At 44.6% G+C, this 19562-nt stretch overlaps 2 protein-coding genes across 2 annotated transcripts; one reads left to right on the top strand and one right to left on the bottom strand.

The window, feature by feature from the left end:
- The first annotated feature begins 24 nt into the window (after window positions 1-24).
- On the top strand, window positions 25-4475 carry TAF13 (TATA-box binding protein associated factor 13). Its single transcript, XM_050962525.1, has 4 exons — window positions 25-115; window positions 1356-1434; window positions 2424-2521; window positions 3744-4475. Exons 1-4 carry the CDS (start codon window positions 89-91, stop codon window positions 3912-3914), a joined length of 375 nt encoding a protein of 124 aa, XP_050818482.1. The 5' UTR covers window positions 25-88; the 3' UTR covers window positions 3915-4475.
- A 1592-nt stretch (window positions 4476-6067) lies between these two features.
- On the bottom strand, window positions 6068-19238 carry NEPRO (nucleolus and neural progenitor protein). Its single transcript, XM_050962867.1, has 8 exons — window positions 19139-19238; window positions 18108-18327; window positions 12479-12610; window positions 12047-12124; window positions 10044-10399; window positions 9254-9315; window positions 8549-8778; window positions 6068-7853 (listed from the first exon to the last, which is right to left on the bottom strand). Exons 1-8 carry the CDS (start codon window positions 19236-19238, stop codon window positions 7433-7435), a joined length of 1599 nt encoding a protein of 532 aa, XP_050818824.1. The 3' UTR covers window positions 6068-7432.
- Window positions 19239-19562: the final 324 nt, after the last annotated feature.

Genomic DNA, 19562 nt, shown 5'->3' with positions numbered 1-19562 from the left:
GCTGGACCTGGGCCGTACAACAAGATGGCGCCGCCCGCAGCCTAAGCAGGACTGGGAGAGGAAGCGGAAGCGAGGTGCTGTGGTGACTATGGCGGACGAGGAGGAGGACCCGCCGGTGAGTGAAGCTGCTCGGCCTGGGGGACCCGGTGCCGGGAAGCGGGGAAATGGTCCGGCCTGAGAGCCCCCGGGGGCGCTGGCTTGTGCCGAGGAGCTGAACCAGCCGCGCCCGGGCTGCAGGGGAGTCACAGGCGGGGCCGGGGTTTCCTCGGGTGCCAGTGGGAGACCGGCTCCCGCTGCCGCCGCGTCTGGCGGGGACCCGGGGAGACCGTCTGCAGCAGCGCGGGGAGCATTTCAACCCGGGGCCTTTTCCTGCTGCTTCGCTTGTACCGGCCGCTGCCACCGCCCCCCAGCTCGTACACCCCCCCCCCCCCGCACACACACACAATGTGACCAGTCGCTGGCTTAGCTGGTCGCCCCCATTGCCCTGCCCAGGGAAGGCTACTGAGCAGGGAGCTGGAACAATGTGTATAGTGTGTGTGTGGGGGGGGGTGTTGAGAGACATTGAACCAAACTGTAAACCCTGGATAGGATGGGAACCACGTCAAGCCCGGGGTGTGCGGCACCCCTAGTTCTAGCACCTCCGCTAGGGAAGGTTTATGGTCCTGTTTCAGCTTCTGACATAGTCTGTTTTCTGCCACGAACTAGAAGCTCCTTTCCAGGCTAACTGTTGTGAGCACAAAGATTGAGAGTGAAGGTGGATGAGGTAAATCGGTATTGCTAACTCCAGATGTCCAAAAATCATGGGTCAGGCTTACCAAAAAGCATGAGATTATGTAAACATACTAGGTTTGGTGTTCTTTTTATTTGCCTTCTGCTTTTTTGAGCCTTTAAGATGCACTGGGATCACATTTTGAAGTTTTCTCCATAGCCACAAGAGCTAGAAACTTTATTTTTTCTTTAAGAATGAAGGCTGAAATTATCACACATCCATTTGACTCCAGGAGCTGGGGTTTAAGGAAAACAATCCTTCTCATGAGAGTCATGACACAATTATGAATTGGCAACACTGGTTCTTGGACCAGCTTCTCTTGGTGAAAGAGACAAGCTTTTGAGTTTCACAGAGCTTTTCTTCAGGTCTTAAGTACAAATAGTTCACATGCTCAAATGGAATTCATAATTACAGACATATTCCCTACACTGTAACACTGGGGTGGCTCGGGCTCTGTGGGTGTGGGGTGGTTTGGGAGACCCTTGTGGGGGGGGATGGAGGGAAGGGGCTCGGGCTGTGTGACCACCTGGGCCTGTCTGCTATGTTGCTATGTCTGATTTCCTCTCTGTTGTCTGCCTCACCCTAGTTTGAAGAGGACACTGAGGAAGCCGGAGGAGGCCCGGATGGTGGGCAGGGCAAGAGGAAGAGGCTGTTTTCCAAAGAGTGTGAGTCAACATGTGTGTGTCTGTCTGGGTCTGTAAGTACCCCCACCCTAGGATCTCTGAGAGCTGCATTTGTGACATACCAGGGCATTCTTTGTTCCTCTGGGGATTATAGTCCATTCAGTGAAGATGTAGCTGTAAATCAAAATAAGCCAGGCAAGGTGACAGTCCCCAGGATCTCTGTGGGAGTCTTGTTACGTAACTTGTAATACATCTCAGTGTAACTGTGAAGAAGGCAACAGGCTGTACTGCTGCCTAATTAAAGATTCACAATTTGGATTGTGTAGTCCCAGCATCCATAGCATACCACAGGGAATAGGATCCCTCAACATGTTCACTTTGGAGACGGGTACCTAATGTTAAGTCCTGGTGACTGATCTAGGATGCTGAAAAGCATTGTCAGCTGAAAAATGAAGCCCTTTGAACCTCTTCAGAAATCACTTTCATCACTGTTATAGGAACTGTTCTTGGGAAGCATAGGAACAGCCACCCTAGATAACACCCAGGTCCATCTAATCCAGTATCCTGATCCTAGAGCTTGCTGTCAAGCATAGTTCTGGTAGTACTACATGTACTGTATGTATTTCAAATGGTTGTTACTAATATGGTTTCTGTTGACAACCCATTGTTATTAGGGATATAAAAGGTTAACCACTTAACCGGTAAGCATTAGGCTTACCTGTTAACCAACCTTAACCATTGGGCCGGGCCCAGACAGCCGTAGCAGCAACCTCAGTTAACCAGTTAAACCATATAATTTAAATTGTTTAACCAGTTAACTTTTTAAACCGATATTTACATCCTTAATTGTTATCTACCTATATAGTCCCATCCACATGGTATCTGCATGCCATTCTTACCACAATTCTATCATGTTTGGCTTGCACAGACTTGTAGGCTTGAGTTTGAGGAACTTAGTGCATGTGCTAAGTGTGCTGCATAGCTGGAACAAGGGAGCTCTTTCAGTCATACCATGTTTTCTGTTTCCCCAGTAAGATGTATGATGTATGGGTTTGGAGATGACCAGAATCCGTACACAGAGTCAGTGGATATTCTTGAAGACCTGGTGATAGAATTCATCACAGAGATGGTAGGTTCTATTAAGAAATCTGCTAAATTTGTTTCTGGACTCTAATGGCTAGAGAGAGCAATCCATTTAAAAACAAATAACTGTTAGTTGGACAGCGGTCAGAAAAGCCCTTTCTAAAAAAAATGATCAGTGGAAGGGAATGGGTTAGTTTTCTAAAGACTCTAAAAGTAGACTTCTTTTTATTTTTCCTTAAGATCTAAAATTTAAAAAAAAAACTTACAGAAGTTTCAACTATTAATAAAGGTCTTGAACTATTCCAGTAACTGGATGATTAAACATCTGATTTGCATCCCAGCAGTCACTAACCCTTCATCCTTCCAAGGTTGATGATCTCTTGCATTCAACAGTGGGTGTATAGCATTTTTAGATGATACTTTTAAAGGAGGAAGAAAAATACCCTGCATGCTCTGTGTGGAGATTGGATCCCATTTCTGTTGTTAGAGAAGATTTGCCTTGTTGCCTTTAGCCAGGAATTCATGAACTCCATTTTTTAACAGAGCTCTGTGTTTCCTCTTCCTGGGGTACAGGAGTCTTATATGTTGTACTACCTAATTTCTTCTCACTAACTGCAACTCCCAGTGCTCGTCTCTGTACATCATTTTGCAGGTTAGGCCTGTCCTCCGGTGCACTTGCTACTACTCTGATTTTGATGTCATCAGCAAGTTAGACGACAGTTCACTATATACACACGCACACAACACTCAATGAAGGCACAAACCATCAGTGCAGGGTGCAGACATAGGCTTAGCTTGTGAATTTTCTGTCTTAGGTTTGTGACTTTTTTCATGACAAAGCACCTTAAAATGAAGCGCTTATATGTCAGTTGCCAGGAAATAAGATTTCCAGATTTTATTTGTTTGAGTTTTGGAGTGGGGTGCATACTGACTGGCACGATAGATCCTGGTCCCTGAACCTTGCTCATAGCTGCTGTGGTATTGCAAATAGTAAATAACTGGTAGGAAACATTGCTGCTTAAAAGACTGGTTTTTACTAGTGTGAAAGGTAGTTCATGGACCACTTAAGCTCTCATGACCATAGTTTTTCTAGGATGGTGGCTTTCAATCTCTGAAACTATTGGTTTCCTCTTCAAAAGTGCAAAGCCCAGCTTGTTAGAACTAAAGTGCCAGAGTACCATCTAAAAATAGTGTGTAAAGGTAACTTAAAAGGGAAAGGGGAGCATAAATTTCAGTGAAATCATTTACTACTTTTTTTTTTTTAACAGACACACAAGGCAATGTCAATTGGACGGCAGGGTCGTGTACAGGTTGAGGATATTGTATTTTTGATCCGCAAGGACCCACGGAAGTTTGCTAGAGTAAAAGACCTGTTGACTATGAATGAAGAACTGAAACGAGCCAGGAAGGCTTTTGATGAGGCAAACTATGGATCTTGATGCTTTTGTATTGTGCAAAGATGATAAACATTATGGCTACATGTTATTCCTATACATTTTTTGAGTATTTTTTTTTCAGTACTGAGAAATTAACCCCTACTGGTTTGGTTTTGTGGTGTTTTTTGATGGATCTCGTGCTGGAGTGTGTAAAGCTGCATTTACTGGTTAGAATTGCCAGACAAGCCTGTAAATGTATCTTAATGTTTTATATATTCTTATAATGCTCTTTTATGCTATTTTAAGAAAAGGCAGGGAGTTCAAACTAAAGTGCTCTAGAAGTTCATGCTTGTTTGTAGCAACTCTGGTTTTGAGCTATGGCAGCCTGTCATGTACCAGATGACTTGAAAGCTAAATGTGCACAGTTTCTCATTAGACTCAGATATCCTTCATCTGATCCACCTTAAGTGGATTTCAAAGGAATAATTGAAAAGTTAGTGCCTGAACATCACTCTGTTTGGAGAGGTTTATACAGTGTAGTTAGCCCAGATATTGAAACTCTTGCTTTTCTCTGTCTTCTCTTTATAAGGGGGTATTTATGAACAATAAAATGTTTCAACAGTTCATTCACTTCTCTTGCTTTGAGTCTGTGGTGATAAATATTTTCAGGCATGTGAGAATATTTCCACATAAGGAACAAGAATTTATTTGCACTAAAATGCTGCATGTCCTGGAGTCTTAGGCCCACAATGGGGTCTTAATCTTATATATATGAATTTTTTATACAGCACCACACCCAGTGGTGTTAAAATAAATATACAGTGTGTCTATGCTGAAGTGTTTACAGGAGAAGTGAGGTAGGATACTTAAAGGTAGCCCAGAGGATGGAAGATCAAAAGTACCCCATCTTATATCTTCTTTCTTGTGGGCACTATTGTAAAGATTGGTTTTAAGAAGGCATGGCACTTAGATTATTTTTTGTATTATAGTGCTTAGCAGCACCAGTTGTGGACCAGCAGCCCATTGTAGGTGCTGTATAATAGGAGAGTATATTCCATACACCCAACATTCTTCTAAGTGAAAACACATCACTGGGGCATTGTGATAAAGGCAAAATTTCAGTGGCATCATGGGAACTGCTGTCCCAGGTAACCTCCTCTGTGTTTACACTGCTGTGATGCCTACAGGAAACTAACCAGAGAAAGTAATTAAACACAATGTAGAACTTGAAATGAGATTGCATCCTCCCCCCTCCTCTGGTGCTTAAAGTCTGGTCCTAGGAACACACATGTAACTAGAAACAGTAGTCCCATTGAATTCAATAACACTATTCCTGTACAGCCGTGCTACAGAAAGACCATAAACTAAATTCTTCTCAGCATGGCCCATGGCTTCATATGTATTTGTACATACACACATGCAAAATTTAGAGCTCCTAGGCAGTAATGAAGTTAAATATTTCATAACTGATTGGTGCTATTCTTGCACCTTCCTCTGAAGCAGCTGGTGCTGGTCCCTGATAGAGGCTACTAGACTAGACAAACCACAGGTCAGCTCATGTATTCTCCATCCTTATTTTCAGTTACTTGTCTCTCTCCCAAAAAATAGCTTGCTGGGCCTAAAGCTGCTTCTGGCTAGGCCAAGTTCAGCAGTGTTATGGAATGTTTTACTGAAAAGCTTTTGTACCTGTATTTGGCACTGTAATAACTCCAAGGAAGTGAGTTTATGTCCTCTGATGGATGAAGGCAGAACACTTTTTTAATCTTGTAATGCTACAGCTAGATTACTTCCGTGCATTATGGTTGGCTGCTACCCTTAAAGTAGCCTCAGCTACATGGTGTGCAAGCTGAAGCATCAGTTCACCTCTCCCTCCAGTCTGAGCTGTTTTATGCACATGATCAGCACTTCAGATAGGCAAATATCTTTCAGAACTGGGATTATCACTTATTCTAGATTGTGCCTCCAGCCCTGACCACTAGACTTACTGTGTGGATCACTCCTCTAAGTGGGGCTTAAACTTCACAGCACCAGCAGGAATCCATGTTCACTACATGATCTAGATTTCAAATCTGGCCAAGTACTAGAATTTGGACAGCTTAAAGCAGTGGCTGTCAACCTTTCCAGACTGCTGTACCCCTTTCAGGAGTTTGATTTGCCTTGAGTACCCCCAAGTTTCACCTCACTTAAACTGCTTGCTTACAAAATCAGACAAAAATGTGTCATAGCACACAGATCGAAAAACTGTATTTTCTCATAAAAATAAATATTGTGCTTACATTTCAGTGTATAGTATACAGAGCAGTATAAAGTTCTGCATAAAATTTTAGTTTGTACAGACACTGCTAGTGCTTTTTATGCAGCCTGTTAAAAACTAAGCAGATATCTAGATGAGGTGATGTACCATCCAGAAGACCTGTATACACCAAGGGGTACACATACCCCTGGTTGAGAACCATTGGCTGAAGGCAACACTGTAGTACCTAGCTTGTGCGCTCCCATACACTTCAGGCATCAGAATGACAAGACTGCTGTCCAGGCTCTAGGATCATGACAATACAAAGACAGTTTGGCTTCTGTATGAGCAGCAACTATTAAAGGGGTGACTGAATGTGTACATATATAGTCTTGGCTTGTTTGAAGAAACACAAATACATAGAAAGTATTTTAAATCTTCACTCAGGGCAAGGGAGGTGTTCCTTTGATAGCCAGAAGCAGGTGGCCCAGCTCTTTCCACATGCTAGAGGAGTCTTGTCCTCTAGTTGGTTTCTAACATGGTGTTTTATACTACATTCTGTGATTGCAGCACTTATACCACAGGTCTCATCATCATGCAGCAGGACTAGAGCCCTTGTACTTTTCCTGATGAAGAGATAAAAAATGCCCAAATAAACCACTGTTCCCTTAGCAAAACCCTCTCACCCATGACAATTTATTCAACTGTCCATTTGAGATATCTCCTCTAAAATAACATTTTACAAAGAAACATTTAGTAGGACTACTATCTTCTCTGTAGTGCAGCCTCAGTAGCCCCCCGTTATTGTGGGGAAATGAAATATGTGGATTACAGAGACTAACACTTTAACAATGTTTCTAATAGCTTCCTTTAGGAGACCCTAACCCATCTTCTAAAGGCAGTTGTAAAAAGCTAGACTAGAGTTCTACAGCAGTGGTCCCCAAACTTTTCACAGTTGTGCCCTGCCTTAGACCTCTCTGTGCACCACTCCCCCCATTGGCCAGGAGCAGGGCTGTAGCTCCTAGGGTGAGTGGAGAGAGAGACATGGGTAAGGGGGCCACAGCTGGATGCGGGTCTCCAGCCAGGGTTGGGAACAGAGCTATAGCCAGGAGCTGAGGTTTGGGGTGGGGCCAAGACTAGGGCTGGGACAGGTGCAGAGTCAAGGCTGCACATGGGGCCAGAGCAGAGGGATTGGAGCAAGGTTGGGTGGGGCTCCTTCCCCACTCCCCATGGAGGCTGACTTGGGCCCCACTGTGCCCCTCCCCAATGTTTCTCCATGCCCACCCGTGGGGGGGTGCCCCACAGTTTGGGGACCTCTGTACTACAGTGACTCATCACCACACCAGTGTTATACACCCATTGCTGCAAAAATGTCATCAATATCATCGTTCTCACTAGTCCCTTTCACTGTAGGCCCAGAGTTTCTTTCCAATGCCACAGGTTCAGAGGTCCCCACTTTGTCTTGTTCTCCAACATGCCTGGTAGCGCTACAGTCTCCTGCTTTTCTTAGGTGAAGTGAATGCTCACACTGCTGAGAAGGAAAGAGGGACACAGCACTAGGCATACTGTCTTCAAAAAGGCTGGAAGTGTTTTGTTGAACAAACTCTGGAGTCTTCTTTGAGACTGATTTTGACCTTCTGGACAGTTTGATCTTCCTTTGCTGCCAGGAACTTGCTCTGCGGTACTGCTTTGGACAATGTTCCTTTTGCAAGCCAGAGAGAAGGTATTTGCAGATAGATGCTTTCACACAGCTCAGTTTTTTCTGTAAGCTTTAAGGTGAAGGGGAAAAAAAAACAAAGCAATTCTTCAGTGAGAGGGAAAAAGACAAAATGGTGTCTGCTCTGGCAAAATTCAACCCTCAGCTTTGGGAGACTTGGACATGTCCTTTCTTCCCTCACAACCCAGACATATAGAAGCATCTTGAGAATCATAAGCCCAGGCTTGCAAAAAAAAAAAACCACCATCCCAGGTAGAAAGAGTATTCGCCCACCCTTACATCTTACTGCAGGGTAGAAAGTATTCACTCACATTTAAAAAAGCCTCGCTCCAAAGGAGTGAACAGGATAATGCGTTCATAGAGTAATACACCTCCCCTCAAATGTATTTCTAGATCTGTGAACATTCCAAAGGCTTTTCTACACAGGAACTTGCAGCTCTTTCATTAAATTGATTTAATTAAGCAACTGCACACTGGTGGACTCTTACTTTGGTTTAAGAATAGCTTATTTCTGTCATCTTAAACCTGTTCCTAATTGATTTAAAATGAGCCAAAAACCCCACTCATTCCAGAACAACAGCGTCCACACAAGGTAATGTAGCTATGCTAGTACAAAAGTTTTAATTTAACGCTTTGGCAATACCAATATAACTTTCCTACATAGGTAAGACCTAAATAGTTAGATATATTAAAGAACTGCGAAGTGTTGTCCCTGAAAACCCCAAATCCTTGTTAAATTACACCTGCCTGCAGCCTTGAGCCTCCACATGCTGCAGCCGTTTGCTTTTCAAAAGTTTTGTTCCCAGAAAGAAAGCTTCTGACTTGAGCTTTTTGCTTTTGCAGCAGAGAATGGCTGTTTTGAGTGCTTCAGACAGTTCTCCGAAAGAGCAGGCTTCTCTAAACCGCAACACAAGGGATTTGGCATGCTGAGATCTCACTGCTTTTGCTTCAGAAAGTGTTAGCCTGAAGTCTACATCCTGAAATAAAGATGAAGGAAGAAATTAGTGTTTTAAAAAAAATCAGTGTCCTACTGATCCTCAACAAGAGATAAGCTCAGATGCTTAGTGTTAAAGAAACATCATCATTTACTGCACCGGGAGGCAGTGGTCTGGTTGTTAAGAGGAAGAACTGTAGTTTTCATGAACTTAAGTCCCAGTTCCCATCTCTAGCACCAACCGTGAAATGGAGACTGATACCCACATTTGTAAAGCACTCAGATCCGCAAGCAAAGGACAAAATTACATTGTCTACACACAGCCTCTGTGCCAGTTTGAGGACCTAAGATAAGGTAAGCCAGGGAAAGAGCCCTGGAAGCCACTAGCTTCAAAGTACCAGGGACAGGCAGCGCAAAGGGGAGAGAATAGTTTCCATCACAAACACACAGAAAAAGCCTTTGGAGCCCTGGTGTCCTCTTTAAAAGATACAATGTGTGATAATTTTAGCCATACAAACCTCTTGGACTCTGAGTTTCCGTTGCCTACATAAGGTCTTGATGTCAAATCCCAACTCCTTCCCTGGGGAGGGAGAGAAAGAAAAGACTGTCATTTAAAAATGGGAAGAGTTAGTTCATTTTGGTAAAAGTCGTTTCCGTAACTGCACAGTTTCACCCCAGTTCAGCCGTTCAGTCTGCTGCACAGCCATACAGGAGACATCAGGTCATAAGCTGCTTACTAACAACTGGCTCACAGCAGGGCTCAGCATTGCCAGCTGGCAATGCAAAGAGGGGCGAGTGGTTAAAGAATAGAACTAGGAATCAGAGGATCTAGGTTCTGCTATATGGGGACTTGGCCAGTTTACTTAGCTTCACTGTCCCCTTATTTATAAAATGGGGAGGAGGAATGAAAAGAATGAGCTGCTGAGAGGCTTACATTGTTCATTTTGTACTGTACCGCACCATGGAAGTGGAAAGCTTTACTTAACACTCTTCCCTCCCCCTGACCCCACCCACCCCAAGTCTTCACACACTTCCAGAAAAACAGTAACAAAACTGCAAAGCTTTACATTTCAGAAGATGACGTGAAAGACAAGGGTAGGCCAAACCACACCTTCTTACCACTCTTCTGTTAGAGATCCCAGCATGTACCTGGCCCAGAGAAGCTAAAGATGAAGCATTTAATGCTGGGACCTGTGGTATCCCTGAGCCACAGGATTTACTCCATTTTATGCAGGTAGAACCTAAGGATTAGGGGCACGTTGCTAACATGGCCCTCCCCACCAACAATGTGACATCAGAACTCTTTACCTCGGTTAGCTCTCTTCACCAGAACCGGCTTTCCAATATCGATGGGGTGCTGGATGTTGGTCATCTTCTTGCTGCATCTTGTGGGAGCTGCTGGGCCTCTCTCTTTACTGCACCTGGATGCTACTGCAGGCCCTGCAAACAGCTTATTCAGCCATCCAGTTGCCTTTTTTGTTGCAAGTACTTTAGGTCTTTTCTTAATCTCCAAATAAAGTGGTCCCAGAAACTCAGTGATTTCAGAAGGGAAGGTAAACCCCTTAATATAAGGCATCTGCTGGGTCCTGGACACCTCCTGTAGCAACCCAGACAACACCCCATATAAAGAAATGAGGCTTTGTAATACACACCTATAGAGAATCCTGGGAAGATAAACACATGGGCATGAGCCAGCTGCAGACACAAGCTGTTTAACTTGAACTCACTAAGCAAGTACACTAATCCTGTAACTGCCTCTTCCTCCTCTTTTCTCCTAAAGTCCCTTCCCTCCCCTGCCCCCCATACTTCCGGGTCCTGATTTCATGCTTGCCAACCACCTACCTTTGCATGTGTTTCAGAACTGGTTCTTCCCTACAAATAGCCTAACCTCCCAATGTAAATGGCTCTCTCAATGCTGGTTTCTGGCCTAAGGGAGGGTTACCAGTTTTGGTTGGATCTATTCCTAGAGGTTTCATCATGATATAATCTTTAATTAAAGATTCATCTTTAACTCCTGGAGACTCCAGAACAATCCTGGAGGGTTGGCAACCCTAAGCACGGAGCAACAGCACAAGACTTGCTCCACTCTAAGTTTCCATCCAATACCCATCCTCCAGAAACCTCTTTTCTTCCCTAGCACTATATCTAGTGGATCTTCCATAAACCCTGAGAATTAGCAGGTTCCCAAGTAACATCCAGCCAAGCTCATTTAATGGGAATTCTTTCATGCACCAAACCATTTTGCATCAATTCAATGCAGTTGGGCCTACTTATTAGATATTATACACTTTTCAATGGAAACTGGAAAAAAAATGTCCTGTTCCAAACAGCACTTATACAATATATTATATATGGAGCTATGCCATGCAAGAGGGTCTACATTTTTTCAGTCTAGTTGCCCACTTTGTGCACAAAGCAATGATGTGAAGAGACTGGAACAATGATTTCACTGAAAGAATCAGGAGCATTGAGGACAGACTTCATTCTATCCATTTCATTTTCAGCATGAGGCAGGTCAGATTGGTTACTGGAAAATCCCAGATGCTAAAAAATGTTGTGGCAATTTGACACTGTATCTATAGGGTGAAATGAACTTGTCTGAAGAAAATATATGTTTTGCAGTTTATGTAAAGTGCAGGTCCTGTTAGCAGTTGTGGAAACGCCTTGAAGGAAGGGGGATAATTGGAAAAACTGGACCTGGAAGGTAACTGACAAGATAGGAGGAAAAGTCCTTAAAGAAGACACCCAAGTTACCAAGAGTGGTTCAAACTGGTTCAATCAAAAAGACATTTTCAGTCACGTAGGGTCTGATAACAAAAGGTATAACAGGCTGAGGGTTCACTCTGAGTACCTGCCCTGTGCAGCTGGAACCAGTCAACATGGGTTTGAGCACCCCAGGCCTAGTCCTGTTGTAAGTATCCGATTCATACTTATAACTGCATCTTACTATATGGGTGTGGTTATTGCTTAGACATTTAAGACAAGTTTGGAGCAGCTGTATAAATATCATTTGGCTTTTGGATTTAATAGAGAAATTTATGTTTAAATTAGTGTAATGGTAATACTCTGTATTAATAATAATAATGAATAATTCCAACCACCCTGACTGTGGTATAGTTAATGTTAGAGAAATTTGCTAAGTGCCAAGAACACACACTTCACATCTACTACAGCATCCTACAGGATATCCAGTAAGAGAACACTCACTAACCGGAAAGGCCAGAGTACACCATCTGCTGGTGAAAGTACCCAAGGAAAAAACAGACAGACAGACAAAAAACAGTAAAGATTAGTTTTCAAAATGTACAAACCATAATCTGCTCAACAATCCTGAAACCACAGTGTTCAAGAGGATGTATTCTTCCAAACACAGATGCTTAACAGACAGGCTAGAAATTAAGCTGATTAAGGTTAGACAACAGCATAACAATGTACAACAACGCAGTGAGCAAAGAGACTTTCCTTAAAAAAAAAAAACAAACCTCAAGGAGCAATATCCTTGGCAATTGTTTAGGCTAGGGATACCCAAATACTGGGTTACTCGGGGCTGCAATGGCAAACCTAACACCACAAATAGATGCATGCAACTTGAAGCTGCTTTAATAGATTAAAAAAATTGCTTGGCTGAGTCCAGCAGCAATTACAAGCCTACAGTGGATCCAGTTTTGTTCTCGTCATGAAGCTGAATGAGGGAGGGCAGCAAGTGATATTTAAGAAAATCATTCTGTAGAGAAAATGGATACACAAATGCTTTGCAGCAACACTCCAGTAAGCGCAGCAAGAGCTTGCAGCCTCCCAAGATCTTCACCGCCACCACTTCTGTCACAGGCTGGCTGGGAACTAAGCACTTCCTTGCATTTTCAGATTTACTTTTCCTACATTATCAGAAAGGTAAGGAGATAGTGGTTACGCTTAGCATTTGTATTTCCTTCTGAAGTTTTTAGCAGCTTGGAGGTAATGCTTACTGAGGCCTGGTGTACATTACAAAGTTAGGCGCCTTTGTGCACATGTCTATTCTCAAATTCATCTCCCACCTACGTAAGCACCTTGTTATGGCAACGCAGTAACACCCCCTCCCCAAGTGGCGTTGAGCCATGGTCGCTGTACCAAGGTTGATGCAGCACAAGTGCAGACACTGCATTACTTATGTTAATCCTAACAGTCTTCCAGCAACTGTCCCACAATGCCTGACACCGACCATTCTGGTCACAATTATGAACTCCACTGCCTAGGGATCACAGAGTGTGGAAGGCCCCCTCCCCTTTAAAGCCTCCCGATTGTCCCAGTTGGTAAGTGCACCTAGCAGCTCCCCATTGTTGTGTGCAACTGCCCAGATGGACATGACGGCTACACACTCCAGACATGCGCCAGCTCAGATTACATAGGAGATATTAGATCTCCTGGGCTTGTAGGGAGAAGAGGCTGTGCAGATACAGTTACAGACTAGCTGTAGAAAAGTGGACATCTATGAGCAGATTGCACGGGGGATGCAGAAGGGGTACAACATGGACAAGCAGCAGTGCCACATGAAAGCGAAGGAACTACATCAGGCATATCAGATGGTCATGAAGGCCAACAGTCAATCTGGTGCTGAACTGCAGACATGCCACCTTTACGAAGAACTGCATGCCATACTTGGCGGAGACCCCATCACCACAATGGATACCTCCAAGGAGCCCGAGCCACAGGCCCCTGGCATGAACAGCAAGGATGATAGGAAGTGGAAGAGAAGTAGGATGAGGGACAAGTGACCAAGGGTCCAGCTTTGCTGAGCGTCAGAACCTGTTTAAGACTCCACTGCAATCCAGGCTGTTGAGCATGGGAAAGTCCGATGCAGAGGAGGGAACCTCAGGTATGTGTAACTGTATTTCCCATTACATTGATGTACTGGCAGTGCCCCCAACTTAACAGGACACAGCTACTGACTTTTCATTAGTTTACTCATACTAGAAGAGGCAGCAGAAGAACAAAGAGAGGTAGCAAAGTTATCTGCTTTTCATTGCTCTGTAAAGTTAGGCAAAGGGGTGAGGAGAGGCACACAGAGCAATTTGTTTATGTACACAGGGATGGCCCTGGAATCCTCCTGAAAGATCTCAAGGAACTTTCATGGAGATACTCCGCAATCCTCTCCCACAGGTTTCTAGGGATGGCAGCCTTATTTCTTCCTCCGTGGTAGGACACTTTCTCACACCACTCAGTGATAACTTTGGCACGCACTATTGCAGTATACAGGTAGCAGCATACAGGGCTGGGCAGCTTCAGGACACTAGCAGCAGCTGTGCTCTCTGTGCCTTTGTTACCCTGAGAAGTGAGATATTCAGCTAAAATCACCACCCCCTGTGGGAAATGGTCCCAGTATTCAGTGCTATTGCCCTTTACTCACAGTGTCATGCAAATGAGCAATTCCCTCACCCCTGGCAGGCCACGCTCACTATAGCTGGTGCTGTGAGTGGCACCCTGCACAAGCATGCCAAAGCAGATGTGTCAATGAGAGTGTCTTGTTTAATTGTTTAGGAGAGCAAAGGATGGGAGTGCTGAACGTCAACTTTCACTTTCCATTGTGACTATCCTGACAATGGAACCTCTATGTGTTTTGTGTTGCTGCCTTGAAGAGTTCCTGTTCCACATCCACTAAATGCCTGAGTCAGATAAGGAGGAGAAGGAAGAGGACTTGGGGTGACATGTTCAATGAAATCCCGCAAGCCAGTGCTGCAGCAAACCATGAGCACAGGGCTTGGAGGGTGGACACTGCAGACAGCCTGGAGAAGGAAAAAGTAGACAGGACAAAGGCCCAGGAGTCCCAGCAGGAAACAGAGAGGGAGATGCAGGACGTAATAGGGTTTCTATGGCAACACACACAGATTGCTGCAGACTCTTCTGGACATACAGGCTCAATAGTCACGGGCTTGTCTCCCTTTGCAATCCATGGGGAACTCCATTGCAGCACTTCCTTACCCCCCCACACACACACATTCCACATGGCATCTTGGGCCACATTCCTATCATTCCACCCCAGAGGATATTAAGGACAACCAGAGCATCACATACAGCAGCTGTGGCTTTCACAGGTCACTGTATGTGTAGGTAAAATGGCCATGCATGTTCTTTCCTGGCTATTAGCCAGGATGGGTAAGGAATGGTGTCCCTAGCCTCTGTTTGTCAGAGGGTGGAGATGGATGGCAGAAGAGAGAGATCACTTGATCATTGCCTGTTAGGTTCACTCCCTCTGGGGCACCTGGCATTGCCCACTGTCGGCAGACAGGATACTGGGCTAGATGGACCTTTGGTCTGACCTGGTATGGCCATTCTTATGTTTCCCCTAGTTAAGTTCTATTCCATTAGTTTTTAATGTATTTGCTTTTAAATTGCAGATTTTTCTTTGCACTTTTTGTTAATGAATAATTCTATTATTTGGAAAATAATTCATCTTTGTCAGATCACAACATATGCTGAAGAGTGCCTAGCAGTTCTGAAAGCACCCATTTGTTTCCTGTACAGTGTAACCTACAGTTAGATCAGTGACCTACACTGTAATGATCATAAATGTACAGCAAGCACCACAAAATTAACAGTTGCACTGGCAGTGTGATATTCATAGATGTACACCAACCACCACACAATTCCTAACAGATCCCAAACAGCAGGGCCAGAGAGAGCACAGTCCACCACAACACATTCCTGTAACTTACTGTAAATGTGCTCTATCAAAGCCTCCCTGAGCCGTACAGCTTCACACTGAGCAATTTTAACAGCCTTTGTGTCTGGCTGTTCAAACTCAGCAGACAGCCACTCCACCCCACCCTACTCGCAAACTTGCCCTCTTTGCTTCACAGATGTTATGCAGGTCACAGCAGATACTGGGATGTTTTTTTTTCACTGAGATCCAATCTTGTACGTGAGCAATACCAGCATCCCTTCAATCTACCAAAAGCACATTCAACTGTCGTTCTGCCCCTTACTGAGCGGATACTTGCATCTCTCTTTGCTGCTGCTGAGGTGACTGGTGTACAGCTTCGTAAGCCAGAGGAGTAATATGTAGGCTGGATCCCAGGATCACTACTGGCATTTCAACATCACCAACGGTAATCCACCGGTCGGGAAAGAAAGTGCCTGCTCATGGCTTTCTGAACAGTTCTGTGTTCTTAAAGATGTGAGTGTCATGCACCTTCCATGACCAGGCAACTGATGTTGGTGAAGCATCCCTGGTGATCCACCAATGCTTGCATAACCTCTGGAAAGCAGCCCTTTCTGTGGCAAGGTGCTCTAGTGCCAAAATAGGGAGATACATGCTGTCTATTGCTCCACTGCAGTTCAGGAATCCCACTGATGCAAATCCATCCACTATGCCCTGCATGTTGCTGAGAGTCACAGTCCTGTGTAGCATGAGATGATTAATGGCCCTGCCTGCTTGCATGACAATAGCCCACTGGCTGGTGGCAATTCAGCCCTGCAAGTTTCCACAGTGCTTCTCCACTGTAAGTGCAGCTCTCATCCCTGTGCTGGAGGGATGGAACGAGCTCAGCACACGGATCCAGAAAGGTGGCCTTTCACATCCAAAAGTTCTGCAGCCATTGCTCATCATCTCAAACTTGCATTACGATGAGATCCCAACAGTCAGTACTCCTTTCTTAGGCCCAGAAGTGGCTCTTCACCATCTGCAGCTGCTCTGTGAATGACACTAGCAAGAACCAATTCAAGGTTGTTATGTCCCACAGCAGTCTGTCATCCAATAAATTATCATGTTCCTCACTGATTTGGTTCTTCATATGGCTCTGCAAATACTGAAGGATCTTGTGTCTGTCCTGTGCCTGCAACACTTATGACAATAGCGCAGAGCTGTGCAGGCTCCATGCTTCTGTCAGAGACAGTGGACAGTGAAGATGGCTGTACAGTTTCATGTTTGTTTGTTTTTTTAAGACAAGAAAATTATGGGATATAGATGACATTTTGTGATGGTGAGATATAGTTTGCCACTACTGTGAAAAGTTTGAGCCCTGCTCCCAGCAACACCTGCGTATCTCTTTCTGCCACACGTTCATGTTGGTGCATTGTCAAAACTTCCAAGCACGACAGTGAGGTGCTTACATTGGCTAGTGTTGCACACTGTGTGGATATGCTTTACCATTTGGTTCACTGCACTTTGTATCAATCACGAAAGACGTCCTGATAAGCTTTTATGCAAAGGAGCCGTGCGAGGAACCCACGTATGCACATTGCGTCAAGCAATAACTTATCTATGGCGGCTTATGCCAACATAACTTGTGTCATCCAAACTTTCTGTAGGTAGTACACGGCCTAATCTAAAGTTAATGAAATATGTCTGTAGCAAACGGTAACTGATGGTGTATGAGAGATTATACATTTTTTATGCACTTACTTGGACACAATTCCTCACAGATCGTTCTAATATGTGCGAGCGCGCATCAATGTTCATCTGATTGTCAACGCTTAGAGCACTGTTCTACCCGAAAAGAGACAAACACTTGGGTGAGATTATTTTACACACTAGACAAACAGTTTTTAGCCTAAGAGTCATCTGTTAAATAAGACAACATCTCCCCTTCTTGGTCTGCCAGGGGCAGGCAGCGGTGGACGTCTTTCTGGGTCTTCATACGATAGTTGTTACATTCAATACTATTCTTTACTAAATGGATCCGTGTGGTGGATCCTTCTCTCTCTGAGATTATTGTGACAGGAATTTACACTGAGGCAGAGATTGTTGATTAATGCTGACTCTAGGCTCCATCTTGCTATTTTGAGGATTCAATTAAGTTTTCAAAAATAAAAATGCAAATGACTTCAGGAGGAGGCAGTGCGTCAAGTGAACAGATAGAAAGTCAGAAAGCCTGGGTTGTAATCTCAATTGTGCTACACCAATGAGCAGCATACTTATTATATTTAGATAGAATACACCAATTTTTTTTTAAACTGATGATATTCAGCAAATATATTCAGCTTCACTTTTTAAAGCTGCTTTGAAAAAAACAGTTCCTTCCCAAGAAGAGCTTGTAGAAGTTGTATTTCATAGGCAATTTGTGGATTATTTTCCCCCACCCATTATAAATTAAACACAAATATTTGTATTTCTATTATTCATGAATTGTAAGAAGCATGAAATGGATAAAAGCATCTAATTACATTTATTAGGGTCTTAACTTGAACAGAAGGGTCTATATTGTTCTTATGGAAATAAGTGGCAGAATTCTCATTGATTACAAAGGAGAAAGACTTGGTTCAAAAACCAGTGGAACTTACAATGTCTTAAAGCCAAGCAAAGAGTGTTATGAAACTACCAAAACCCACACTTTTGGGATGAAAACAAGCCTGCCAAATTTCTTCCCCAAAAGAAATTTTGAGAAAAGTGCAGTGGACTTATAACTGAGATTTAGAAGGCTCATTCCAACCATAATTATTTCATGAAGCTTCTTCTTGCTGACCTGTTTCAGAGACAAATAGGTTTTATGGTGAGCCATTCTGTTGTGGAAACCATAAAGGATCGCATGTAAAACTTTTCCTTCTGCATCCACAGCTTTACTCTTCAGCAACATGCTGACCTTGTAACATTCTTTAACAACAGCTGGAAGGCATCTCACTGAGGAAAAAATGAAGATATTAATTATTTATTCCATACAAGATAAATCATATTATCCTATAAATTATAACAACCCATGTCCCGAAGCACATGGACGAAAGAAATATACTTCATAAAAGCCAGGAACTACTCGTCTTGGTTTCATATACATTTGAACAAATACCAGTTTGTTACTCTTGCCTGCAATACATTCAGTACAGTCCTTATGACATATAACACATGGGAGTTTCATTAAAACAGAATTTTTAAGTCATTTACTTCTCCCCACTTTTTGTGTTTTCCATTTCACTTAGCTTGGACAGTGCAACTCAACTAGTTTAGGCGGCATCACTAGAGCTAGTCCAATAGATTTGGATTTGTGTTCCTAAAACTGCAAGGGAATAGAAATAAAACTGCCAAGTGGTGAGTTGAGAGAGGGCGGTGTTTTTTTTAAAAATCATGATCACTTCTAGCAGTTTTAGTCCCAGGGTTCTAAAGGTTTGTGGTTTAAATACAGAACAAAACCTGACTAGATCAGACCCTTTAAAAAACCATTCCCAGATCCTTGACAATCCCAGTCTCACACACGCTTCACGCAGTATGTGACCGGCCGTGTTTCAGAGTCACAGATGATCTGAGAGAGTCAGGCACTGCTGCCTCAAGCCTGCAGACGGGAAGGGCAAGAGCTAATGGCCATGCCCCCCGACTCCAGAATCCTTCCCGCGCAGCCCCACGCGCGCCCCTGCCAGCTCCCCTCACGGTCCCAGCGGGCGGTGGTAGGTGCTGGTGCTTCCCAGTGCCCCCTCCCCAGCGCTGCCCTTTGCTCGGCTACCTGCCGGGTGTTGGGCCGGCAGGGCCACCGTAGCGCTGCTCGCAGGCCGCGGCACGCGCCACCGGTTCCACGCCGCCTCCCCCTGCACAGGCGCCGCCATCTTGCCAGAGTGAGAAGCGGGCGGGACTCGCAGAGTGAAGATGGGGGCGGAGCTACACGAGCAGGAGGCGGGGCTTGGCGGAACCAAACCAGTGCGGGGGGTGTAGAGACGGGGAAGCGGAACCAAATGGTCTGGGCGGAGGAAGGTGCCTGGGCAGCGCAGACTCCCCTGGGCGGGGCCTGGTGCGAGCTCCCCCCCTCCCGGGCTCCTGGGGCGGGGCTGAGTCTCGTGGTGCGTGTGCCGGGCGCTGCTAGGGCCCAGACCCCGCCCCGCCGCGCGGGTTGTGCCTCCGGCCCCAGCTCCTGCAGGCGGGCGGCGGGGGGA

This window comes from Gopherus flavomarginatus, chromosome 1, assembly GCF_025201925.1.
Source record: "Gopherus flavomarginatus isolate rGopFla2 chromosome 1, rGopFla2.mat.asm, whole genome shotgun sequence".
In the NCBI taxonomy this organism is placed as follows: Eukaryota; Metazoa; Chordata; order Testudines; family Testudinidae; genus Gopherus; species Gopherus flavomarginatus.
The sequence above is the reverse complement of the archived record's forward strand: the minus strand, read 5'-3'. Positions and strand labels throughout refer to the sequence as shown.